Here is a 25,757-nt window from a genome sequence, read left to right on the forward strand (position 1 = left end):
CGGCCGAGGCTTCCAGGGGCGCATAACAAGCATATTCAGCCGCCACACTACTCCCAATCGGGGTCATATAGCCGCCAGGCACGAACTCCTGCAATGCTCGAGGTTCTGGCCTCATTTTCTACCAATAGTTCTTGAGCGTTCGTAAAGGCAAGGTTCTTGTAGCTTGCTGATCATCCGTGGTTGAACCCCGCTGCGGAGAGCAAGGACCAGTTCGCGATCGATACTTATAGATGCTTCTCCCACGTCGAGAAGACAGAACTGTTTCTCCAAGGCCGCATCTCTTCTGTTGCCCATCGTTGGTATACCCTCTGCCATGGCCCGTGGTCTTGTCTCTCTTTGTGTTGGCGCCTTATTGGCTGCCGTGAACCCCGTTGCGGGAGCTTCAACCGCTGCGCAACCCGCCGACCTCGTCTTTCGAAATGGAAGCATCTACACTATGGGCTCTTGTGATACCCCGGTATCGGCATTAGCTATCCATGGCGGCAAGATCACTTATGTCGGAGCTGAAAACAAGATCAAGAACTACATTGGAAAGACGACCAAGGTTGTAGATCTCGAGGGTCGCATGGCCATGCCTGGACTGGTTGATTCGCATATGCATCTCTTGTCTGGCGGTCTCTTCCTTCTCAAGTGCGACCTTAGCTACCAGACTCTGCCCATCGAGGATGTCATCAAACACATCCAAGGATGTCTTGATGGAGAGACCGACAAGACCGACGATGACTGGCTTGAAGTTGTCAATATGGACTACGCCGGTCTCGTTGATAAGAGTGGCACCGTGGGCAAAGCTCAGCTGGACAAGCTCAACACCAAGCGCCCCATCATCGTCCGCTCCAGCGACTACCACACCGTCATCGCCAACTCGCGAGCGTTGGACCTTTCCAAGATCGATGCTAGCACGAAAGATCCCTCCAACGGCAAGATTGTTCGTCTTCCTGGCAGCAACGAGCCCTCCGGCGTCCTCCAGGATGATGCGTACAACCTCCTGGTAGGACCACCTCCCGCTACAGAGGAGGAGAATCTGGAAGCTGGCCGTGCTGCCCTCAAGCTCCTGCGCGAGGCCGGCATCACCACGTTCCAGGATGCCGCCGCAACCAAGGAGCACCACACCGTCTTCAGCGCTCTCAAGAAAGAGGGAAACCTCACATCGCGAGCCTACTTTGACTGGCGAATTGAGGCCCCAAAGACTCTCGCCGATGTGCCCACTCTTGTGAAAGAAGTTGTGGCTCTCTTCAAGGAATACCACGACTCTACCACCATCGGACCCAAGCCCACCACCAAGTGGCAGGCTGTCAAGGCCTTCATTGACGGTGTAATTACTTATCCCGCCAACACTGCTGCTCTCATCGAGCCATACCTACTCCCCGTCAACGGATCAGACGACAAGTGGGCGCCTGATCCGGATTCGCTAAACGATCCGTATTGGAAGCCTGAGATCCTCACCAAGACCCTTGAGCTGCTGTTCTTGGCGGGCATTGACGCCCAATTGCACGTCGACGGCGATCTTGCAGTCCGAATTGGTCTCAATGCGGCTGAGTCGTTCCGCAAGAAGTACCCGCGAAAGAGCTTCAAGCTGGGTCTCGCTCACGATGAGCTCTCTCACGAGAAGGATTGGCCAAGATTCGCCAAGCTCGGTGTTGACCCGATCGTCAGCTACCAATGGGCGCAGCTTGCGTCTTCCTACATTCCCGACACGTTCAAGTCAATTGGTGATGATCGACTTGATAACCTGCAAGCCTGGGCTCAATTCGAGAAGGGCGGACGACCTCTCGTGTACGGAAGTGACTGGCCAGTGAGTATTAGCCCGATTCTTGGTGTTTTCGCATTTTAACAACCGCAGATTGATCCCCTCGACGAATTTCTTGCTCTCAAGGTGGCCGTGACTCGATCGGGAGACACAGAAAACCCCAACTCGCCCGCCAGCCAAGGACCACCATTCGTGGGCGTCTTCCCAGCGGGCGAGGGCATTTCTCGCAAGTCTGCACTTCACTCAATCACCATCAACGGCGCTCGCTTCCTGCGGGCCGATAAGCAGATCGGCTCGCTCGAGACCGGCAAGCTGGCGGATATCATCGTTCTCGAAAAGAACTTTTTCAAGGTTCCTGACGAAGAGCTTGGCCGACAGCGCGTTCTGCTGACGATGGTCGGTGGAGAGGTTCTTTATGTGGCTGATGGACAAGACTTTGGAGTCAAGGCCAAGTTCCCCAATGACGACAAGACGAGCACAAAGCTTGCCCGTCGCACCATCGGAGGCTTCGCCGCCAAGTCGCTCTCGGATGAGGGCAAGGCTAATGCAGCCAAGCTGAGGAAGAGGGGGGTCTGTGTGCACAAGCACTGATAACAGTTAATTATGTCTGGGTCGTTTAGCTAACGGCTAAGCCGAATGAGCTTGGACAAGACGTTATTTTATGAATCCATCGTGCTGCGCCTCTGTCGGAATTAAAGAGTGATTGCTGTGGAAACTGAGTCATGCACAATCTATAATCTGGCCACTCCCTGATGGAGGAGCTGACAGAAGCCCAACAAATCCACTTGATGCCGTAGCTGGGAATAGTTCCATGTAGGATGCAGCCACTTTGACCGTGGCGTGCACCGGACCGTTCCCCTGCATGAAAAGGCTTTAATAACCCTTCCCTATTATTGGACCATCTTGTCGACAGACATTATTTCCGCAAATCAAGGGTTGCCCGCGCAGGATTCCGACATTCCAGTACGAGTCGCCGCATCGGTGGCGCCAACCTCGATATCGTTAGCAACGACAATGATTAAGCTTAGAACGACCCGACCAGGGTAGCTCCTATTGGCAGCATGGCTCGGTTACTTCTCAGTGGCGTGCATATCTAACCATGCCTCCTTGGTTATCTGCCTGATGTCCGGGGGGACCCTTGAGCCCACCCGTGCCAACAACATGCTCTTAACGTGCCTTTTCCCAAAGATTCGGTAACCTGCCATGTCCGTCTCTTGCTGAAGGTTTCACTCTCCTCCAACTGCAGAGCCTCTTTCTTCTGGGGTGTCTTGTTCCTGTTGGTCGACTTGATCTCCGACTCGGCCAAAATGGCTCCGGCGCCGTCGGGTGCTGCCGTGCTGGTAGGTGCTCCACGCCACCCCGGGTCGCCCGGCGAGGCTCCTCTTTGGAGTTTTTCCCGGGGTGATCTGCGTGTTTGTAATGAGCACCGACTGACATTCACCAACAGGGCACCATCTACACGCTCATTGTCGTGGCGGCTCTGGTCATCGCGGCGCGCATCTATCTTCGCATCATCATTCAGAAGCGAAGACTGCTGGTCAGCGATTTCATCATGATACTGGCCTGGGTCTCAGCGGTGACGACATCAAGTTTTGACATTATCCTCAAAAAACATGGAGCATTGGAGGCCCACATTAATTATACTCTCACCAACTACGAGGCAAACTCGGAAGAAGAGTTTGAGTATGTATTGAAGGTAGGCCATAGTGCTTCTTTGCGTTGACTTGGCCACCGGCGAGCTGCATCAGGTTTGTCTTGGAAATCCGAAGCTAACATGCCTGTAGATGATCTGGGCCTCGGTCATCCCATTCTTCACCACGTTTTACCTCTGCAAAGCTGCTCTTGTTTCAGTCTACCTCCAACTATTCCCGCCATTCATGAAGAAGAGAAGGATGGCTCTATGGGTGACAATTATTTACTGTGTGATAGCCTACGTGGTATCGATCGCGCTACAACTGTTCCTGTGTTTCCCTATCGAAAGAAACTGGTATGTTGGAAGTCCCTTCTTTGTAACCACTGTCACTTTGGATTGTCTTGGATGAAGACACGCAACTTTCGCTGACGACTACCTCCAAAGGTCAATCAAGGAGCCCGAGAAAATTTGCCCCGAAGATATTGTCCAGGTAATCTTTGAGGCCGCTTGGGCGTTGCATTTCGTTGGAAGCCTTGCCCGTAAGCTACACTCAACCCATTGTTATTAGCAATCTCAAGGAAACTTACCTGCCATGCAGTCTTTGGCCTCCCCTTTCTTATCCTGCACAATCTAAACATGCGAACCAAAACCAAGATTGGAGTCTATTGCGTCTTTCTTCTTGGACTCATCGACATTGCCTTTTCCTTGACACGGTTCTTGACAGTTCTGCTGAGCAACGATGGTAGCTTTCGGGCCATCACAACAATCGGTATGTGACCCCTGAAGCAAACCTACCTTCCGCGAAAAACATGACTAACAAAATCACTCAACTTTGACAGAACTATGGAGCGCCTTGGATGTTTACGTCGGCCTCATCATTGCCTGTCTCCCCTCCCTTCGTCCCTACCTCCGCCGCAACTTTGGAGCGTCTTACCAGTACGACTACAACGAGTCCGGAAGGGTGACGAAATCGACAGTCACTCGAAGGCCGGGCCAAAGCGGGTTTGAGGAGCTTGGCGAAGGTCCCTACGCTGGGCCTTCAACAGGCGGGAGCCGTGCGATAGCAAGTCGTCATGCTGCAGAGTCGGCCGAGTTTAGCACCGATGGCGATGACGACAAGAAGAGCAACAGGAGCGATATTGAGCTCGTTAATATTAATGTTGGAGCTAATGGTAAAGAACGAGCCCAGGCCTAAAAGGCAGCTTAGACAGGCGTGTAAACTAGAGCATCTCGTGGAAACAGTCGGCTAATGCGCCAGAAATGCCACGAATGAAGACGCGAGATATAATAATTAGATAATCATGATAGTGCATCGAGGCGTCATTTCCAAGCAGATGTGCTAGACTGCATCTGTAGAGACGGAGCGCCCTCCACTAATAAGGCAGATCGAGGTGAGACATACAGTGGAAGCCAAGTTGCAGCCGGCGAAAACAAGGATATGCAGTGAGCATCTTATCTGAAAACAAGGATGGGGATGTTACTTATCTATGGAAGCTAGAACACATTTAAATGCCCCGAAGCATGCCGGTGTCTTCTCTCCCTCTCTCTAGAGCCTCGTTCTGAGTTGGCCCCGTCATCCCCAGGTACCAGACCCCGTCAACGCCATGGCCTCGAATCTCTCATCTGAGGAAATCATCTCCTCATTCCAAGCTATACTCGATTGCCAGAACCATGGCAAATGGAACGAGATTGAAGCCTACATCCAGCCAACTGTCAATATCGTTGGCGGCTCACAAAAGCGCGACGAGTTCATCACCTTCCTTCGCCCTGGCGCTGAAGACGGGAACCGAAAGTCGGAGCTGGATGGTTATATCGTGGACCATGACTCTCAAGCTATAGCTGCTAGAATCATCAGAATCGAAAGTGCCCAAGATGGAAGTGCCACTTCCGAGTACCAGGAGGTCATCATGGCCTGGTTTATTGATGGCCGTCTCTCAACCTTCAAAACGATACAAGGCAATGACGCGCGCCGAGCAAAGCAAACTACCGCACCAAGAACGCCTGATGTACTTGCCCAGCGAGCGCCAACATCACTGGACCTCAGGACACAATACCACCAGTACCTCGCCAGCATGAATAACAGGACTATGGAAGCCGAGTTTGAAAAATTTGTCCAACCCATCGTCACCCACAATGGCCGCACGATGACAATGTCAGACTACATGAAACCGATCAGAAAGAGCCAAGAGGCGATTGAGTCACTCAAGCTTGAGGTACAAGACATGCTGGTTGACAATCAATCCGGGACGGTTGCCGTTCGGATCAAGTTCACGGGTGTTTCGGTGGGAGTGTGGGGAAACGCGGGACCAAGTGGAAAGCCCGTGACGTTTCATGAGCATGCCATGTATTGGTTTGAAGGAGGCAAGGTTTCGTTTGTTTGGGCTGCTCTTGACTTTGATGAGTATCGACAGCAGCTGAAGGAGGGTAGCTGATGGGGGATTGTTGCGAGTCTCAACGACCTCATATTATTTCGATTATCAATGCTTCACTGAATACTCCGTAAATTGACCTGAAGGAACTAGGTTTCAAATAAGACTACATAGCACAGAATAATTCAGCTTAAGTCTTGCTTCTTAGAGGACAGATTTTTCTTGAGTTGCCTCCTCATGCAACAAGTTCTCAACCTGGTCCCAGGTTTCAACATATTTGACTTGCAACTGTTCTGCCGTCCCTATGAGCTTCCCTAACGAACGACTCTCTCACATACGACCATACCTGCTAGAGAATTCTGGATCCCGTCTGCTCTCCGTGCGACAAGCTAGCAAGGGGCGGATTAGTAGTTGGGTCGGTGACGACCAGCGAATACCCGCTGTTGTATGTTTTTGCATCTCACGATGGCTATCAAATCGTTATTTTTGCACTCTAAATGGTTGATGTTGATGTGGTCAAGAATCACGAGATTCAGATGCTTGAGGTTTGCAAGATATTGCCCCCGCCATCTGGAACAGTCTTCTGTAAACGGGAAGGCCACGGGACGTGGTAGCTACTGCGTTTTTCTGATTCTGGTTAGACACACAAGTGTTGTCTCCCATTTGAGTCCCTGGTTCCATAGAGAATACTCAACTACACTCCCCGTCCGTCCCCCCATGTCGGAACAGCCATCTGGAACAACCACCCGGAACAGTTTTCGGCGACATCAGTTGCTTGCCGGGCATACCCTGCTAGCAGTGCAGATCACTTGGGCTGTGTATTCGCTTCGAAAGGAAAAACCAGGTTGTTGCTTTGCAGACTGAGTTTGCTGTGTTGTCACACAAATACCAAGACCGATAAGTTGCTACCGGCAGCAGCCACGGCGGATAAAAACGGCAGGATGCGATATTTTCACCACCAATGTATCCGGAAATGGATTCTAATTGGTGTATTATTGTAAGGGCCTCAACTGTGGCTGCGCCCGTCATGCTGCCTGTCGCCCGGTCATAGAGGCAAGCATCTTTCAGGCCTGTTGCAGTGGGCCAATCATAGCCTACCATTACCGCCCAATGTGCTCTGCCGTGTTGCCCCTTGCAAGGCGTTTTCAAGGTCGACTCGCTGGCTGGTCTGAAATCAGGCTGTGGCCCAGGTTCAAAAACACGACGCTGATGGTGCCTCTGTTCCTGTTCATTCACCCTCAACGGCATCATGGCAGCACCTTCATCTGATGCCGTGAAGCATGCCTTTAATAGCGCGATCGAGAAATTCAAAAAAGACCTCAAGAACCCGGACCTCTATGACCAGATTCTCCAGACAACCAGCATAGACCAGGTCTACGATGCCACCGATAAGCTACAGGAGGAGCAGAGCAAGACTGGAAGCCTCCGACACCTGTCCAAAATTGGGCCATTCTTAGGCAGACTCAAAGAGTACACCGATGCGGTGGACACTTTTGTGCAGGCAAAGCCCGACATCCTCGCGTTAATCTGGGGTCCGATAAAGCTCTTCCTGCTATGGGCGAATGTCTTGAAGCAGTCCTTCGATGCGATTTCAGACACTCTTGAGGAGGTCGGGTCTTTGATGCCCGAGTTTTGTGAGGTCACGAAGATATTCACCGACAGTGTTCGCTTGCAAGAGATACTGGCTCTCTTTTTCCGAGACATACTCGATTTGTACCTGATTGCCATCAAGTTCTTTAGCTTGACCCGTACGTTTCTCATGCCTCTGGCGACCTACCTAGTAGAGGGAAAAATTAACGGAAGGCGATGCAGGGCTCAAATACCTTTTTGAGGCGCTCTGGCCAAGGCGACGAGACGAGATAAAACTGGTCACAAAACACATTGCCCGACGCCGCGAGTTGATGCGGACCGAAGTTCGCCTCGAAGAGATTCGCGCCGCTGACGATGCCAGGCAGCGAGAACTCGAGCACTTCGCCAAGGCTGAGGAAACTGCCATCAAGCAGGAATACTCTACCCTCCGTGCCCACGTTTCTCCCAAGACTTACGACCACGATCTGTACCGACATCATGCGGCCGTCTGTGAGGGGACTGGAAAGTGGCTCTTTCGCGACCAGTCATTCAAAGGCTGGGTAGACCATTCCAAGGGAACAACCCAGATTCTCTGGCTCAAGGGGATTCCAGGAGCCGGTAGGTGCACATCAAGATTTGAGAGAGCTATGGTATTCCGAGTAGTAACGTCGTTCCTCAGGCAAAACACTGCTTGCGAGTAGTGTGATTAGACACACCCAGCCCCTCAGCCTGACACTTTTCGCTTTCCTCACCTACAAGGATACCAGCACAACCGCTTTATCCATCTTTCATTCCTTGATCTTTCAACTTGCCTCGGACTCTCTCGCCCTGCAGACGGAGTTGTGTCAATCTGACCAGAAAAACCTGACGAACAGCCTCGAGACAGCGGCTAATCTTCTTCAATCACTGCTCGAATGCGCAGGCGTCGTCTGCGTGGTTATTGATGGCATTGACGAAATCGACCTATTTGAACGCTCGAGGCTCTTGAAGCAACTCCTCAAGCTGGGAGAGGCATGTCAGAAGTGCCGAATTCTCCTCACTAGTCGCTCTGAGGACGACATCAGTAACGCCTTACGAGGGAAGGTGGCAGAGATCAAGGTGGACCAGCGAAACGCCGGGAGTATTCAAGCATTCGTAAATCACTCGATGATGGATTGGTTCGATCAAAGACGCTTCATCCTAGAAGTGCGTCACGAAATCGAAGGCTGGGCTGCACCATTGGCGTCCAAGGCAAAAGGTAACTGCGCTGCTTCCAAGGTGTTTTCTTATGTTTCTCCAGGGGATAGAACTAACAGTGCTTGACAAGGCATGTTCTTGTACGTCAAGGTAATCTTCGGCATGATTCAGTACTTGGACAATGTGGACGAGATCCTCGATCAGCTGAAGCACCTTCCAGAGTCCTTAGATGATGCGTAAGAATACATCCAATTCCCAGCTCTCCCTTTCGCCTAACTCTTTGAGCAGTTACGGAAGAATATTCCAACGACTCAACACATCGACAGACAGCACTCTCCGTCGGAAAGCTCATAGGATCCTGGGCTGGGTTGGTTGTGCACCGTCACCTATGACCAGGCATGAGCTAGAACAAGCTTTGGTAATCAACCCAGAGCAACCCGACCAAGAACCCAGAGTCAACTCAGAGCTCAATGTAGTTGAATTCTGCGGTCCAATTGTGGAAGTGATTGATGACTATGTGCAATTTGTTCACTTCACTGTCAAGGAGTAGGTTGCACCAAAGCAATCGAGGTAACCGGCTAATCCCTATTTCATTCAGGTATATTTTCAACGAGAAAATCGACGGCTTCATCTCACTATCGGACATGACCTTTGAGCTTGCTATTCGTTGCATCAGCTACCTCTGCCAGGAGCATCACGACTTAGAATTCATTGAGGAAGAGATGAAAGACAACATACTCTCGGGAGCTTATCGGTTTCACAATTTCGCGTCTACATACTGGTGGAGGCTGATCAAGCAATATCTGGCTCTCTGCAAGGCAACATCAATCCCCGAGAGCCTAAAAGACCAGCTGCAGCAACTTCACGACACACGATTAGCGGAAGGCTACCAACAGATTGATCAAAAAGTAGAAACGGAGTTCAACATGGACAAGGTCATTCTAGCATTGAAGCCTGCACAGCCTGACCTGGCAGAGATGCTCTGCAACTTCTCTCAATTCCAGAGTGCTTCCTCAAAAGCAGACTACCATCTCCAAAGTTGTGAGTACAGTGAGTCCCTGGACGATCTGTCTTATTGATCAAGATTTCCAGCTGAACGATGGGTTCACCTTGACCCACTCACCATCTCTCGAGTGTCGATCGAATTACACCGGCGATTCGACACCAGTCTCTGCGGAACAGCGCACAACCAGCAAAAGATCACCCACCATTACGGAATCAACATTTTCAAATGTGGGTTTCTACGGTGCCAGTTCCACCGCCGTGGTTTTGGCATCCAGTCCGACCGCCGTTCCCATGAGAAAAATCACGACAAGCCGTGGAAATGTGACGTTGCTGGTTGCGATTATGCGGAGATTGGATTCATCTCGAGGAGAATGAGAGATGACCACTTACAAAGTAGTCATCTGCTGGGCGACAATTCAAAACCTGCAGAGTTTGACAAGTCCAACGAAGATGAGGTTCAGCCGCTTCTATTCGACCTAGTTGCGGCCAACAAATTCGAGGCCGTCAAAGCCCTTTTGCCCTTCGTAGAGAAACTGAGCGATGCAGTACAAACGAAGCTCGCAATCGAGGCAGTCTCAGCAGGATCCCCTGCTTTGTTTCAGTTGCTTGCCACTCCAGAGATCCTTTCCGTATATATTTGCGAGTGGGCCATAGAAAGTGGCAACGTCAGCTTGTCAGAGATTATACTCACTCATCTGCAATCGCAATCATTTTCGGGCCTTCAGGGTTACATGGCTCGCTGGTGCGGTAAAATATTCGCCGCTGTGATCAGATCAGATTCATATGAGCTTTATCAGCTCTGGAGTCCAGGTCTCAGTTCGGCTTTCGGCGTAAGCAAGCTTTTGAACGTGGCTTTGCATGGTTCCGTGTTGAGGGATGCCATGGAGGCCACTCAGAATGACGCGAGCAGAGAACAGCTTCTCCTTACATTCTGGGAAGAGCACGATGTTTTGGGACGTATCAGCAAACGGCAGAGGATGGATTCACTGCTTAATTTGGCTTGGACCACATGCTCACTTAACTTGGCGCGATATCTCCTGAATCATGGCTGCGAGGTGGATGCGAGGCGGAGTCAGTTGTATATGACTCCTTTGCATTGTGCGACTAAGCACAACACCGAACAGGCAGCACATTTTATAGAATTTCTGCTGATGGAGGGTGCAAATCCCAACACGGGCACCAAGAAGAGAGATATCCGAAGTGAGAAGGGAGCAATAGGAATATCGGCCTGGCTTGGTGTTTCATGGGATGATCTGGTTGAAAGGACAACAAAGAAGCGTCAACAGCAAGGGAAAGAAATTAATGACAGGAATGGTAGCACGAGTAGTCCGGTTTAGTAGAGCGCTTCGCCGAGTAACGATCTTTTGAAATATATTCAGCACGATATTAAATAAAGTTCAGACAGAAACCCGTTCATACTATCTCTTGGTTTAGTTATCCCATCAAGGGCCGAGCTTCAACTATAACAATGAATACAATATCGACACTCCATAGAATCATATCCTAATGCTAACATAGTGGCCTCTTTTTTTGGTCTTTTCTACTTCCTGTAGTAGAAAACGCACCCATTCATACCCCATTCCTTAAATCAAGATAATGTCTCACTGTCTACCCATAATTAGAACCAGCTCGCCCCTCCGAGACAATAACTCACCTCCCATCGCTCACTGTCCAATTCCCGCTGGGAGCTGGCAGTGAAGTCCAGAACCTTGCGGCTTAGCGTGAGTTTCTTCTTTTGAGTTTCTAGAACATACTAGTTGATAAGATGGTTAGCTGAAGGAAAATACCTATCGTTTTGATTGCTGCAACAACTTACTCTCTCGATCGACCGGGGGGTTATGTACTTGGTGGCTATGACATGGCGCAGCTGACCAATTCGATGAACACGAGCGATTGCTTGCTCTTCGGCCATAGGATTCCAATGAGGCTCCATCAAATGTACGTGGTTTGCTGATGTCAAGCCAATACTGGGTAGCGAGCGAGTCCTCGTATCAGCTTCTCTTACAACATTGAGGACAACAACTTCTCGCCAACTTACCCTTCGCCGGCGCTACCAATCGTTGCGAGAAACACGGTACATGCCGGGTCGTTGTTAAACTTTGATATTGCGTCGCGTCTCTGTGGAAGGGAACTTTGGCCATCTATTCGTTCATTGCAATAACCGCTTTGTCGCAAGGCGATTTCAACAAGGTCAAGCATCTTGGTCCAGTAGCTAAACACCACACTGTGAAACATTAGTGCGGGGTCGATGGCATCGAGAGTAAGGTCATTCTTTACCTTTTCACAGGTCTTGCTTCAGATCCTTTCCGATTTCCTACTTGCTCGTTACCAAGATTTCGGATCAACGCCTCCACCTTGGCAGATGGGCGACGAGGGGCACCAGGTGTGTCCGCTTGGGGGCTTTCGGTACGAGAAGAGTCAGCCATCTCAGTAGGTTCAGAGTCCTGTCCCGTCAAAAGGCAAAGGGCACAGAAGGGGCTCCCCCTGGGTGAATGTAAGTTGTCGTGACACAGGGTACAGCTTTCTCCAGCGAACTGTGTGATGCGTGAATCAACCAAGCCGCTTTGATTTAGTCTCCATGCTTCTACCGCAGGAGCCGGCAGTAGGTCCTCTCCATGGTTGCAAATAAAGCGTAGAAAGTTGATTATGGGCAAAATGTTATTCCTGCCGTTCTTATCCGCTGAGTGCATGTTTCCCTCGTCTTGCAAGGATCCGGAGGCTATCCTAGTGGCTGTTGCGTTGAAGAACTCGTAGAGTTCGCGGTCATCTGGATGTAGATCAACCGTCTCAATCCTTTCCGTGCGGCTAGGAAGCTTGTGCGAGTGGTCGATGCTCTGCTTCGTCCGGCGGAGACATGTTACTTGAACAAGAATGCGGAGTTTTGGGAGTCCATGAGGTCGCTTTTCTCGAATGGAATTGGAGATCCAATGGTCAAATTTGGATTTTTCAACGAAGGGTGGTATGCGAAGGAAGCTCAACAAAGCTCCGTAGTTATCCAGAGTGTTCTGTATTGGGGTGCCTGTGAGACACCAGCGTCTCAGACACTTTAGGTTACATGCCGCACGAAAGATTTGAGTAGATCGGTTGCCAATGTGATGCGCTATGATTGCACACGTTCAGGGGAGGAAAAGCATGCTGCACGGATACTCCTCACCTTCGTCAAGGACAATGCGGAACCACTCTTCAGAGATTAGTGGCCCCTTGGTAGCCCAGTCAGATCTGAGAGTTTGATAAGTCGTCAAGATAATATCATGGCTACGGAATTGTTGTGCGAGCCGTTCTCGATCGGTACCATGGTAGGTAGCAACGGATAGTTGCCCGGGATGAATGTGTCTGATGATACAATTAGGGGAGTTAATTATCAAGGGATAGAGATAGACTCACTTCTCGATCTGATTTTGCCATCCAGTGATTGCTACCACAGGTAAGTAACTCGGCTCAGAACATTCTTGAAGCTTCATACTTGACTTGGGGGCTACCACCAACGTTGTCAAAGACCTTGGCCTTTCTCGTGTGGTTTCAGGATCATTTATTATGTCCAGAGACCAACAGATGATTGAGCAACAATATCTGAACAAGCCCGAATCTTACGAAACCGCCACGGACAAGGGAGCATACGCCGTTGTATTGCCCCAGGGCGCGTCGGGCTGGTCCATGAGGGTGAACAGCGGAGGTAAGACGGACACCATCACTGGTCTCAAGGCCGGCTTGAACTCTGGCAACACTCAGCTCAATGCAGGAGCCCAGACCGTCGAGATCCTCAACTCGGCTGGTCAAGTCGTCGCTGTTGCTGGAGGAGGTCGTTGCGTCTATGGAGGTGATGTATGCCCCGACTGCACATACAACGTCAACCCCAACGTTGTCGAGTTCACCAGCGGTAGCAAACTGCCTGCTTCTTCCAAGTGCGACGAGAAGTGCACAGCTGGTGGAGGAGGAGGTGACTGGGGTGAGATCTCCAAGGATGGAAAATGTGGCCCCGACCATGGCAACACCAACTGCATTGGCTCCACGTTTGGATCTTGCTGTTCTCTCAACGGCGAATGCGGCATGTCCACTGCCCATTGCGATACGGGTTGCCATAAGTCTGCCGGCATGTGCTATGGCGGCAAGAAGGAGGTGGACGATCCCGACGAGGACGAGATCGACAAGAACTGGCCCAACTCTCCTGTCAAAGAGATCTGCAGCCTCAAATTCGATACGGATGATCCTAAAACTTTGACGAGCCGATGGATCCAGAGCGGTGCTGCTACTTGGTTCCTCAATTTCCTGAATGAGCGTGGCGCAGGGAACTGGACTGACAAGTTCTTCATGAAAGTTATGGACCAGAATACTCTGAATTACGACTGCACTGAAATACTCTCGGACCACTGCGACGGACCCAAAGACAAAAATTGTTCAACCTATATCCCGCCACCGTCATACTACGTGCATCTTCAGATCGGGAACCTACACGCCGCTATCGACCAGCTATGGGGGCGCATGGTCACCAACGGCATCTCAAACCTGGCCAGTCGTATCAAAGACGTCGTCGATACTTATGGCACGCCCCCGGAGTCTAAGAATGCTCTCATCCTCAACATGTTTGTCGGTGTCTTGACCTCCTTGGCCGGTATGTCGGGACACATCAGCGACAATTCCCAGGCAGCACGATGGGAAAGTTCGCCAACCCGCTGACAGACTTCTCCGGTATCTTTGCGCAAGCTTCAGCAGCCGACGGCGCCGTCAAGCGCATCTCGCCTGAGGATCTGAACCATAGCCTGGAGAAGGCCTATGGAACCATGTTCATTGCTGTCATGGGGCAGCTCAATGAGACTCTTAAAACTGTCTTTGGCGGCAGGCTTCCGGAAGGCTGGTCGAAGGATTATATCAGTCCCGAAGATTACGTGTGGATTCATTTTGCCAAGGGTGAATGGTTGAACTATCACCTGAAGGATCAAGAACTTATACGCCGACAACACACAGGAGAGATTTGTAAGCCAGCCCCATGTTTCTGATATGTGTAGACACCCTGAACACTCTACTAATTTGGAATGATGGAAAATAGATCGAGTTTGCGACTGTCACGGCCATGAAGGCAGGCGGTAAAAACCGCTACCGCCTACTGGCATCAAAATGCATCGACGAGGAGGAGTGCAACAAGAAGGACGGAGCCTATTATTACAAGGATGTAAGCAATAACTTCTCGCACGGCCCAGTCGTTTCTCTGTTCTCTGACCATTTCTCAGTACTGTCTTGCCTTTGGCTATATAGTGGGAGGAGGAATAGCCCCCACGACGCCCTACCCTCTGGAGGGTAAAGAGCTCGCTACCCTGCGCAAGTTTCTCCCCGACTTGAACGGAGCGCTGGTCAATAACTTTGACTGCTTTCCGTACCCGACGATGCACCGCGATGAGTGTCCACCCTTTACCTCGTTTCCCCTTCCCAAGAAGTGCACCGACATCCCGGACCCGACCATCCCGTCAGGAAAGGACTTGGACTTTACAAACCCCTTGATATATCCCAAGTGCTACATTGACTTGGCCTCTGTGCCATGGGAGAAGTGCATCGGTAAAGAGTAATCAACGGTGTCTCGTCGGTGGTTGGAGGAAGGTAGAATGCCATGTAGCCGCCTATAGTCTATTCTTGTTGATCTCCATGACATATCGAAAAGAGACTATAGGGTACAACAAAGGGAAACATAGCTAATAACACTTGGTATTGAAGTACAGTTGCCCGAAAATGAGCTCAAGAGACTTTCCGCTAAACTATCAGTCAGAACTTGCATGCACAACTAGCTTAGGATGAATCTAAGGTTGACCAGGTTCGATGATGTGCCAAATAGAAGAGAAGCCTCTACAGAACAAGCTTTGCTGCCACGTCTAACAATTTTCCAATGCCATCTTCTCACGGTTCTAAACCTTACTGGAAAGTTCTTGTGTTATCGAAGCTTGGGTGTAGGCTTTGGTTGCGTTGCAGCTGTTATTTTCGTTTGGTTGCTCAGAAGCTCGAGCCCTTGACCCAACTATTTTTCAACTTGAGGTTCAACGCACTACAACGGGTGTCGAGATAAATTCTCTCTTGTAGTTATGCACTGTCCAACACGGCACGACTGGGGCAGCCTGGTGGTTGTTCACGGGAAGTTTTACGTAAAGCAGAACATCGTAATAAACGCAATAATATTTTACCGAGGAATGATAAAACAGGTGATATTCCTCGCCTGACCCAAAGGCACTTTCTTCATTTCTTCTCACACGCACAACCGGACCTACTCTTTCAGAACTTGAGAAGCTTTACCCAAACAGCTTTCTCCATACAGACTCCCCCGGATACAAAGATGGCAACGGTTGCAGAAATGATTGAGCTCATATGGCGGCCTCCTCGTAAGGAGCGGGGGGTTAAAAGACAACATATCGATCGGACGCTCCCAGAGAACTTCAAATACTACGGCCACTGGGGATATACCATATACCGCACACACTACAGTCCCGAGTCTGACGAACACTGGGACATGCTACTCGACGCTTTGAAGCGACAAACTTACCTTGCACTTGGATACCTCGGCACTGATAAAATGTATGAATACGAAGTGAGTGAGGAAGGCTGGGAACGCCCTTACCGCGAAAATCGAGACGCATACATGAAAGACCTGGAACGAGTCAAGAAGTTGTTTCATCTTGATCTCCGCGAGGATTCGTCGCTACTCAATGGTTTGGATGTCCGGCAGCTTCGAGAGGTGTGCCTCGATGAACATCCGAAGGCGGAAAAGACCATGGCAGGGGGGATGTTTCACTTCGTCCTTGTCGCTGATGAGTCTGTGCTTAAAGACATCGCCAGAGGCGAGTTTGTCGTGAAGGCGGTTGCCTATGACTGGGAGGAGAATGGCGAATACTGGGGTCGGATGAGAGTCCCAACGGGCTATTTGCTGGAACTTTGGCATGCACTCATGATGTCGCCGTTCAACCATCATCGGGTCCTACGCTTTGACGGCCCAGAGGAGGATCTTGAGGAATATATTTGGGCTGGATATTCGGCGGCGAACCCAACTAGCAACGCCTCCGAAGTACGGCCAGGATGCCTTCACTACAGCGCCCAGAGGCCTGAGTTTGGAGTCGAACGAAGATGAGTAGTAGCTATGAGTGGAAGCATGAGCTCGGAAATAGCTGGAAACCAACAAGCTCAAAAAATATGATCATACAAAACCACCAAATTCACCCTGCCATGGCCGTATCCTCACCCAGAGGGAGGATCAGGCACAGGATCATCATCCATCAAATAAATGATTTCCCACTCGGTTTTGATACCACCCTGGTCAACCTGACGCGAAAGCCTATTGATCTTTTCCAACATCTGGTTCGCCTCATCGCCCGTCTGTGACTCCCAGTACTCCCTCGCCAGGGGTATTACCCCATTAATAAAGGCCAGGGCCTTCTTCGACACCTCTCCGTAATAGTCTTTGAGCCATTCTATCATGAACTGGGCAAATTCGGCATGTCTACCGTCTGTGGTGGTGGTTTCGTCCCAGAGGTTCTCGGCAAACATAATTTGCTGTACGATGTTGTTCAGGATCTTTTCTGTTTTCCCAAAGACGTCGAGGCCATCCTTATCGTTGGAGTTCATGTAATCGATAAAGACAATAGCTGCGCGCAGTCTCGCCAAGACCTTCATTGGATCGTTTCTTATCGTTTCTCTCCACTTGGCACGTGCTATGGGAAACTTGAGGCCCATGAACTATGGGTGCAAAGAGAGCAACGGTTAGCGTGAGTCTACTACCCCTTTGATCCCCCGAACGTTTTGATGATGTACATACCTCCCCCTTTATCCAATTTATGTCTCCATAGGTAACGACGAAGTTTACGTTATTTTTCTTGCTCCCCAGACAGTCCATGATACGGTTGAACAAGTTGCCGTCCTTGAGCTTTTCTAACCTATCCGGTATATCCGGCCATTTGTTTAGCAATTCGGCGTCATGACTTAGCTCCATCAGGAAGTTGTAGAATGCTATGGGCACTGGGCCAAATTTAGCCTCCTTCCAATCCTCTTCATCAAGAATGTCATGGTTACTCCGCAGTCTATTGAACCTGAGTTAGCGAGTGGCTTGTTGCATGACAAAAGGCGCGGGGTTCTCAACATACCTTCCCGTGGTGGCGTACCCGAAAAACATGAGCATTATTTGCTTGTCGATGGGATGTTCGGCTAAATTCATTTGTGAGTGACTTAGCCTGTATCGACAAAGTGGGAGAGGCTGTACTTTGGAAGTTGAATCTGCCACTGTACCATACTCCGGCCGGTTCCGACAGGGTCGCATCCGCGCAATTCTCGGGATCGTGATATTCAGCCGTTGCGTCGAGGGCCGGATGATCTTCAGGCAAATCCGCCACGGTAGGGTGCTAATTCAAGAGCGTCAGTCGATAGTCTGGTCAAAACTTGCTGTACTCACAAGAAAAACCGTGACATCGATTTCTGAGTCATTTTCACCATTCTCATCTGTCACAGTTATGACCCGCTCGTCCTCCGCTTGGCGGGTATGCAACAAGTGGTGGCGGTGTGTAGATAGATGTGCGGACCAACTGGGTAACAAGCCACGACGGTTTCTGGTCACTTCGTCCAGATTGTCGTCTCCATCTGGGCAAACACCGTTCTTGTCGCATATGGCGTCCGTACAGTTCATATACGTGGCCACCCCGCCGCCTGAGATGGCACGGACCCGAGCGTTGTACGAGTAAGGGCTGCAGATGATACGATCGGCTGTCACATCGGGTCCATCAGTCTCCCACTGGGGGGTGAAGCCCAAGAACTCTTTGATAGATTGTATCCTTAGGTAACGGAACCTATCCACGATGTGATCATCCCATATGTCCACCGAAGCCTCAACCAGCCTGCTGGTGCCTCCTCCGGCCATAAGACTTCTCAGGATATAGGCGAGGAGGAATGAGATATCGTGAGTCTTGCCGTCGTCTCTTGAAACGAGCTCGCTGGCTAATGAGGTGTTGGCCACCAAAACGTCCAGTTGATCTGCTCGACGGATGATACTGGAAGAGCCGCTAGGGCAGGTGGGATTGTCGATCCACTCGATCATGGCGCTCCGATAGGAATCCAGTATGGGGTTCTCGACCTCGACTGCGTCGCTATAGCTGGTCTTGCAACAGCGCGCCATACCTCCCTTGCCGCCGGCGACGGCACAGGTGTCGACCTCAGTGTCAAGGGCCACGCGGACGAGGTCGGATGGACAGCCACTTCGGCAGAAGCCATTGGGGTGAGGGTTGGGGGCAGGGCCGACGTCCTTGTACCATTCGCATTTCTCGAAGCGCAAGTTGGGCTGGATGCTGCAGCACAACTTGCGGAACTGAGTGCCGGGGATGTTGAGGCCGAATGGGTTCTGCTTGGGGTTACATTTGCCTCCGCCCGAGCCTGAGGCCGATCTAGCCCAAACTTGGGTCTTTGTCAGGTCACCGTTGGGGTTCCGGCACTCGTCTTGGTCGTCGCAGTTTGGATACAGGCCCCACTCGCAGGTGCCATATACCTTCATGTTCTTGGTGTCGGTCGTGCAGCAGGCCGACTCGTAGTTCTGCTTCTTGTGGCAGTACATCTGGTTGGATCCGATCTCGACCATATCGCTGGGGCATGAGTCGCCTTTGGTGCATTTGCCGTTTTTGAAGCCGTACCATCCGCATGTCTGCATCTTGTCCCCTTTTGGGCAGCAGAACGTATGGCGGCCATCACCGCCGCAGCCTGTCTCATCCCACATCATCTCGCCCTTCTTCGTGCGGGCGCCCCCATCCGAACGAGGAACAGGGACCCAGCCCTTGGGGCAGCTCTCCTTGCAGTTGGTCCAGCGGCACTGCTCATTTGGGAATTCCTTGATTTCATAAATCTCTTCGTTCTCGAAAGAGCGCTTTGAGAGTTTGCGGCCGACTGCCTTGGCCAACGCCTGGCTGTACTTGGCGTCCTTGGTATCGTGGCTGATAGCCCACACCATGACGCCCCCGAGACATCGGGACTGTGCGTATTCGCTCTTCAGCTTGAAGGTCTCCTCGTCGTCAAAGGAAACCCATTGATTGCCCCAAGTAGCGACTTTGACGGCCGCCTCCTCATCCAATTGGGGCTTCAAGTTGCGCTCCTTGATGATGGTATCAATTTCCGATTCAACAAGACGCCCGCTTCTCGACTGCACTTGCCCGCGTTGCCCGGGTCCTTGAACAGGCAGCCGGGCTTTCTGCAAGATGCTGATTGGACAGTGAATGCGCGTCCATAGAAGCCCATGCCCAAGACAACGTTGTTGGGCTCGATGTCGTTGCGCCAGAGCAGGTCGAGGGCGAGCTCAATCTCGGTGAGGTTGGTGTGGACATTAAGTTAGGGCTTGGTCCAAGTAGCGTTTTTGTCCCAAACACCGTGCAAGTCGTAGGACCTCTCCTTGTTAGCCTCACTTTCACCATAAGATATGGCGGCACTCACATAATGTTGAAGAAATCGACCGTTTTTTCCTTGACGCAACGGTTAGCCTTACGTGTTGACAACCCAGGAGTAGACTCACTAGTTTCTTAATATCAAAATGCTGTAGGTACCAATACGACGCGGGCAGAGTAATGGTAAGTCCTTTGTCGTTTGCATCCAGCATCTTCTTCAGAGAGGCCATGAACTTGGGAAAGTTGGCAAAGTCGACCTCCCTCCCACCCCGATCAATGGCTTGAGGGTATTCCCAGTCCAAGTCAAGGCCATCAAAGTTATGGGTGCTCATGAAGGACAGGAGAGATTTCATGAAAGCCTTTTGGCGTGGGACAGAAGCCGCAAGGTCTGAGAAGGTCTTCTCTGTCGGTCCCGGGTCGTTAAAGGTCCATCCGCCGACAGCAAGGTAAACCTTCAGCTCTGGGTCCTTCTCCTTCTGAAACATAAGACGTCTGTAGGTGTTGAGGTCAGATTCCTTGTCCGCCTTGACCTCAAAGGTCTTGGGATCAATGGTGGCAAAGGCAAAGTTGATATGGGTGTACAGTCCAACAGGAATTTGTTCGGGCCAGAACTTCTCGCAGGGACGAGTCCGGGCCCATCCTTCAAAGTAACCCACGACACGGGAGACGCCGTTGGTCTTACCGCAACTCGGTCGCTTGACCTTCTTTGAGCCGCAGTATTCCTTGGTCGTCTATTCCATGCAAGATCGTTGTTAGTTCAGCACAGCAGAGCACAAACGAGCTTTACTTACACCACAGTATCCGTGCTTGGAACAGCAGACGTTCAAAGGACATTTGTCGTTTTTAGCCCATTTGGAACCAAAGCCTGGGTTACACTCGGCCTTTCTGTCACAGTCGGAACGACAGTTTGTTCCACAATCTATATAGACAGAGTCAGTTCCAGTCTTGCTGCATCATCAACAAGGTTATGGCAAACATACAGTCAGGGCCAAAGCCACAGTTTCCAGATTTGTTACAACATCCGTTTTTGCAGCGCTTGGTCGCACTGCAAGTTGTATCGTCGTCGTCGGCTGCTGCGACGCAAAGGCATAGCAGCAGCAGGCAAAAGAGCCAAATGCGTATATGCATACTGGCCGAGGTTTCAGGCCTTCAGCCTTTGAGGGATTGAAAGAATGAATGAATGTCCAAGAGATACCAGTCCAGAGAATATATCAAGGAAACAGAGACATAAGGGACAGAGGAAGAGATCTGGTGGTTTAGGATGAAAAGCTCAGTTGAACAAAGAACTGATGTTTTGCTGGCGTCTAGAAAGAAATAAAAGCATCTTAGAGGTGAGCTTTTACTACTCATACATATTGCCGTTCTCTTGGGCAAGACAGACATCGTTGGATATCATGCTCCTGTTGGGCCAACCCACCCCACTCCTCTCCCCATTCGGATCCCTAGAGAAGACCAGCAAACATCTGTCCGGCTCGCTCGGTCCTCTACCTGTAAATTGCAGGGGTGGCCAAACTCTGACCTTGACCCCGGCCTGTAATTTGGGTCCTGGTCCCAACTCATGGTCACAAGGGTGGTGGGCTGCTCGCATCTCAACTGTGCAATACTCCGGAGACTGTCACAAATGACCCATAGCGCTCCACTTCACCGAGCTTTTGAGTAACCGAATGCTCACCGTGACTTGCGAGTAAATACCCTGACGATCATGGGTGTTTGAACCCCTGCTAGCCTCGTGGGGTCGCCGGTCTTAAAACCAACAACCAACACAGCATTATATCAAAACAGACAGACTGGGGCAAAAACCTCGCCAGACAGGGGAAAGGGCTTTTTGATCCCTTCCGGCTTCTTTCCAGCCCCTTTGGTTCTTGCCTTGTGCATGCAAAATGCCTCGTATTCGTGACCTTGTAATTTCCAGCATTGCACGTAGTATCGGCCATCGGATCATGGCCGTATGCACATGAGCGAGACAAACGTCTGTCAAGGGTTCATGTCAAGCGACATCGGGCGCATGGCCCCAGACAGGACACGCCGAGCCCATCAGTGCATCGGGCCGGAACGAGAGCGTGAAAACTGATGCCTGCTATGCCCAGTCAAAGATCCTCCGTTCATCTACACCAGCTGCACACCGACCTCGGCAATACCACCTTGTCCTTGATCTTGGTCCTTTATAATCTGAACAAAATTAAGGTTAGCGTAGCATCAGGCCATGTGGAATTTTTCCGAGCGCCTGCAAGTACCCTCCTACTCAATCACGGGCTGATCCAGTGCTTATCTTGAGTCACCAATTCAGAAGTCCAGCAAGTTTCGAACTTGATCTTTTCAGCCAGCAAACGGTCACCAACACACCATGGCTACTCTCAAACACATTTTTACCTTTGGCCTCTTTGTCAGGGCAGGTGCCTTTCGCATCTATGAAGCCGAAGATGTTGTTGACATGTACGATATTGGAGAGGCCTGCGTCAGCGCCTTGTCGGCCGACATCGCCTGCAACTCGTATGTACGCGATTTCATGCAGTTGAGCTATCGAGGCTCGCTTGAGAACGTCACTCTTACCGACGAGATCTGTACCGGCACCTGCTCTGCGTCCCTTCGCAAGTGGTTTGACACGGTTTCCAAGGACTGTGCCGACGAAACCGCCAATTCCAGTGACTTTGTTCCGACGCGGTATGGCGGTAACATCTGGGCCGGCTGGAATGAGACGTGTGTCAAAGATCCAAAGACGAAGAAATATTGCAACGGTAAGTTATCATTGAATACATACGAAAAAGGAACCAACGCTGACGATGATTACTAGATGTTATCGACGAGTTCTCTGAAATCGACGATGGCGAGGAGATGCCTCGCGAAGAACTCTGTCACATCTGCTACCGTCGACGTCTTGCCATGATGCAGTCCTCACAGTACTCCATTTACGATGAGTACTACAAGGAGCAACTGGAGCTTGTCTACAAGACGTGCGGAGGCTCAGGTCCTACCGACATTCCGCCTCCTCTCAGGGAAGAAGAGAAAGAGACGCCCTTCTGCCTTACCAGCAAGTATTACACGACCAAGGAGGGCGATACCTGCGACTCCATTTCCAAGGCCGAGGGCGTCTCTGGTTATCTGCTCTACGTCGGTAACCAAGACGCCATTAATAACTGCCTCGAGGTCCCCGAAGGCCTCAAGCTCTGCATCCCCACGACGTGCAAGACGTACTCCATACAGCCTAGCGATACCTGCTTCAGCATAGAGACTTCACTAGGCCTTCGTTGGGACGACGTGCAAGAGGAGAGGGAGCGAAGCGACATCGACGAATACTAGATAATATATAAAGATATATATTAATAAAAACTTTAAGAAGAAATAAGATAATATAAAACGAAGGAATAAGAATAACTTTATATAAATATCTAAATATAAGCAAAGATAGAATAAAACTTAACTAAAGGAAAGGTTAAACTCGAAGAGGATATAACCTTAGGAGTATCCAGAAAAGTAACCAGATTATAAAAAGGCACTATTAGGCGAGTATAATAAGCCGCACCTAAATATAGTGAGGGAAAAAGTCCCCCCTTATGGCCGAAGGCTAACTCTAACTTTAGTTTAAGGGGGGACCTTAGGATATAGGACGGGACGTCTAAGCAGTGGAATAATTATCTTCTAGACGCAGTCGGTTGATATCCCCAGTTAATAAGCACGAGCGTGAGCGAGATGCAGTTGGTAGGACCATAGAGGAGGGACGACGGAATGGTCTGTCTAGTAAGGCCGGGAGGGAACGTAGTGAGTGGAGGCAGGGTGGGGACCTATATAAGACGAGGCGGAGACGAGCGAATGGGGAGAGAGGGAGTGGAAGAACCGGGACTAATGGCGGAGCGTAGTATGATCTGGCTATAAAGCGGATACCGCTACTCCTATAAGATTAGTGTTATTAGTTAATATGCATGCAGTAGGGTTAGAGACCTAATTATATAGTAGTCTATGGATTACTTAGGCCGTGAGAGGTAGCCTATAAGAAGGGCGTCGAGAGATAAAGGATTTTAGGGAATCTTATTTTTTATATTAAATTATATTTATCGCTTTATAAGAGCAAATAACTTTTTATAAATAAAATAAGAAAAGTATTAATAATAGTAATTATTATACCCTTTGGGTTATAAAAGAAAGAGAGTATATATTAATATCTTTAATAGTTAGTAATTATTAACTAATGGGAGATCTTCCTTTATAGCTATATAAGTAGCTTATCCTAGGATCTAGGCCTAAATAGGGTAAGGGAATAAGGAACTAATAATAAGTAGCATTAGCGCTAATAACCATAGCGATCTAAGAGAGAGCCTAGTTATAAAGTAGCTAGATTATTATTAGGTATATATAAGGGATAGAGACCCTTATTTTACTTTCTTTTTTTCCCTCTTTTATTATAATAAGTAAGGAGCAAAGAGGAGAGCAATAAAGGGATAAGTTATATAATGGTTATATATATTCCTAAGGGATAAACCGGTTATGCTAGGTTTATATTAGTAAGGGATTAAGCGTATTATCTTATGCGGGGTATAAGTTATATTTAGTAATATACTTAAAGGTATTAAGTATAACTAAGTTATATTAATAGCTAAAGTAGCTATTATATATAAAGGTATAATAAGGGTATTTTATATACTTAGGGGGTTTTATTATAATTATTAGTTCCGGGAGGTTAATTAGAGTAATTATATAAGTAATTATAAGTAATCGCGAAGTAATTACTATAATTATTTAGCTCCTAAGGGGTAATTATGAAGTAATTAATAAGTAATAATAGGTCCTCTCTTTATTATATAATAAGTATTTTATTAGGTTATAATATAATATCTCCTCTCTATTAAGTCTTATCCTTAAAGCCTATAAAGTTAGTTACTTAACTTTTCTTAATTTATTAAATTTCCTTCTTTAAATATTTTAGCGATATTAATAATATATTAAAAGTAAAATCTTAATTAATTATGCGCTATTATTATTTTTTTAAATTAATTAAAGAAATAAGTTTTAAAGTTATATCTTATTTAAATTATACCTAGAAGTATTTATAATATAAGATACTTAAGGGTATATCTTATTATTTAAAGTATATCCGCTAAGGTCGCGCTTATAATAGTTTAGGAGTATTAGTTTCTATAGGTATATATGATTTTTTTAGCTTTAGTATTTCCTTTTCTCTTATTAACTTATTTATTAGCATCTTATCTTATAGCTAAAAAATATTATCTTAAGCTTAAGGAGGAGAAGGCTAAGAAGGAATTAATTACCTTATAATAGTAGGTAAATAAGTAGCTTTTTCGCCTAATATATTTATATCGCTAAAAAAAGTAGATTTATAAGCGAGGCATAGCGATAATATATTAGGGTTTAAATTTATTAGATAAGTTAGATAAGGCCAAGAGGGTAGAATTAAAGGCTATAATAGCTACGTAGCTTATTAGTGCTATAGATATTATTAACTAGAATACTATTTTTATTTTTTCTTTTAATATTATTAATAGAAGTCCTTTAAGAGGTATTATATATTAGTAAGGTATTCTAGTAATTCCTATATATTCTCTAATTCTAGGTAGTCTTTTTATTTAACGAAGTATATAATTTTACTATTAATCTTATTTATATTAAGGATACTTTTTATAATATACTTTTTTAATCTATTAACTTTTATTTTAGGCTTATTACTAATTTTAACTTAAATAGTATTTTTTATTAATTTAAGTAATAAAATATAAAAGATTAAGTAGAGCTTAATCTTAGGTAATAAGTCTAGTTTATAGTTATATTTTAAAATTTTTTATTTAATCTTATAAGGTCTAATATATTTATAGTTAAGTTTTTTATTTTATTATTTTATTTTAATATTTTTTATTGCGAGGTAAATT

The 25,757-nt window shown here is 48.5% G+C and overlaps 9 protein-coding genes across 9 annotated transcripts; 7 read left to right on the forward strand and 2 right to left on the reverse strand.

The window, feature by feature from the left end:
• Positions 1-313: 313 nt before the first annotated feature.
• On the forward strand, positions 314-2,338 carry MRS44_007119 (uncharacterized protein; the record flags this gene model as incomplete). The annotated part of the gene is made up of 2 exons (XM_046279616.2): positions 314-1,792; positions 1,841-2,338. The coding sequence occupies 2 exons, from the start codon at positions 314-316 to the stop codon at positions 2,336-2,338; spliced, it is 1,977 nt and encodes a 658-aa protein (XP_046129350.2).
• A 716-nt stretch (positions 2,339-3,054) lies between these two features.
• MRS44_007120 (uncharacterized protein) lies at positions 3,055-4,575 on the forward strand (the record flags this gene model as incomplete). The annotated part of the gene is made up of 6 exons (XM_046272932.2): positions 3,055-3,087; positions 3,195-3,443; positions 3,532-3,734; positions 3,825-3,919; positions 3,979-4,149; positions 4,220-4,575. The coding sequence occupies 6 exons, from the start codon at positions 3,055-3,057 to the stop codon at positions 4,573-4,575; spliced, it is 1,107 nt and encodes a 368-aa protein (XP_046129349.1).
• A 409-nt stretch (positions 4,576-4,984) lies between these two features.
• Positions 4,985-5,812, forward strand: MRS44_007121 (uncharacterized protein; the record flags this gene model as incomplete). The annotated part of the gene is made up of 1 exon (XM_046282243.2): positions 4,985-5,812. One exon carries the CDS (start codon positions 4,985-4,987, stop codon positions 5,810-5,812), a length of 828 nt encoding a protein of 275 aa, XP_046129348.2.
• Positions 5,813-6,998: 1,186 nt separating this feature from the next.
• MRS44_007122 (uncharacterized protein) lies at positions 6,999-10,836 on the forward strand (the record flags this gene model as incomplete). Its single annotated transcript, XM_065620402.1, has 7 exons — positions 6,999-7,497; positions 7,562-7,936; positions 7,998-8,575; positions 8,645-8,730; positions 8,783-9,040; positions 9,093-9,535; positions 9,587-10,836. The coding sequence occupies 7 exons, from the start codon at positions 6,999-7,001 to the stop codon at positions 10,834-10,836; spliced, it is 3,489 nt and encodes a 1,162-aa protein (XP_065476474.1).
• A 60-nt stretch (positions 10,837-10,896) lies between these two features.
• On the reverse strand, positions 10,897-12,960 carry MRS44_007123 (uncharacterized protein; the record flags this gene model as incomplete). The annotated part of the gene is made up of 8 exons (XM_065620403.1): positions 10,897-10,917; positions 11,154-11,252; positions 11,316-11,466; positions 11,538-11,723; positions 11,777-11,983; positions 12,035-12,518; positions 12,654-12,832; positions 12,884-12,960. The coding sequence occupies 8 exons, from the start codon at positions 12,958-12,960 to the stop codon at positions 10,897-10,899; spliced, it is 1,404 nt and encodes a 467-aa protein (XP_065476475.1).
• Positions 12,961-13,033: 73 nt separating this feature from the next.
• MRS44_007124 (uncharacterized protein) lies at positions 13,034-15,057 on the forward strand (the record flags this gene model as incomplete). Its single annotated transcript, XM_065620404.1, has 5 exons — positions 13,034-14,108; positions 14,177-14,384; positions 14,431-14,470; positions 14,544-14,666; positions 14,725-15,057. The coding sequence occupies 5 exons, from the start codon at positions 13,034-13,036 to the stop codon at positions 15,055-15,057; spliced, it is 1,779 nt and encodes a 592-aa protein (XP_065476476.1).
• Positions 15,058-15,830: 773 nt separating this feature from the next.
• MRS44_007125 (uncharacterized protein) lies at positions 15,831-16,601 on the forward strand (the record flags this gene model as incomplete). The annotated part of the gene is made up of 1 exon (XM_046277054.2): positions 15,831-16,601. The coding sequence occupies one exon, from the start codon at positions 15,831-15,833 to the stop codon at positions 16,599-16,601; it is 771 nt and encodes a 256-aa protein (XP_046129344.2).
• Positions 16,602-16,708: 107 nt separating this feature from the next.
• Positions 16,709-21,009, reverse strand: MRS44_007126 (uncharacterized protein; the record flags this gene model as incomplete). The annotated part of the gene is made up of 9 exons (XM_065620405.1): positions 16,709-17,206; positions 17,286-17,547; positions 17,611-17,671; positions 17,727-17,865; positions 17,916-19,701; positions 19,931-19,959; positions 20,010-20,612; positions 20,673-20,800; positions 20,862-21,009. The coding sequence occupies 9 exons, from the start codon at positions 21,007-21,009 to the stop codon at positions 16,709-16,711; spliced, it is 3,654 nt and encodes a 1,217-aa protein (XP_065476477.1).
• Positions 21,010-22,225: 1,216 nt separating this feature from the next.
• MRS44_007127 (uncharacterized protein) lies at positions 22,226-23,178 on the forward strand (the record flags this gene model as incomplete). Its single annotated transcript, XM_046272931.2, has 2 exons — positions 22,226-22,616; positions 22,673-23,178. 2 exons carry the CDS (start codon positions 22,226-22,228, stop codon positions 23,176-23,178), a joined length of 897 nt encoding a protein of 298 aa, XP_046129342.1.
• Positions 23,179-25,757: the final 2,579 nt, after the last annotated feature.

This window comes from Fusarium solani (assembly GCF_023522795.1).
Source record: "Fusarium solani strain SB1 chromosome Unknown bctg00000004, whole genome shotgun sequence".
NCBI classification, from domain to species: Eukaryota; Fungi; Ascomycota; class Sordariomycetes; order Hypocreales; family Nectriaceae; genus Fusarium; species Fusarium solani.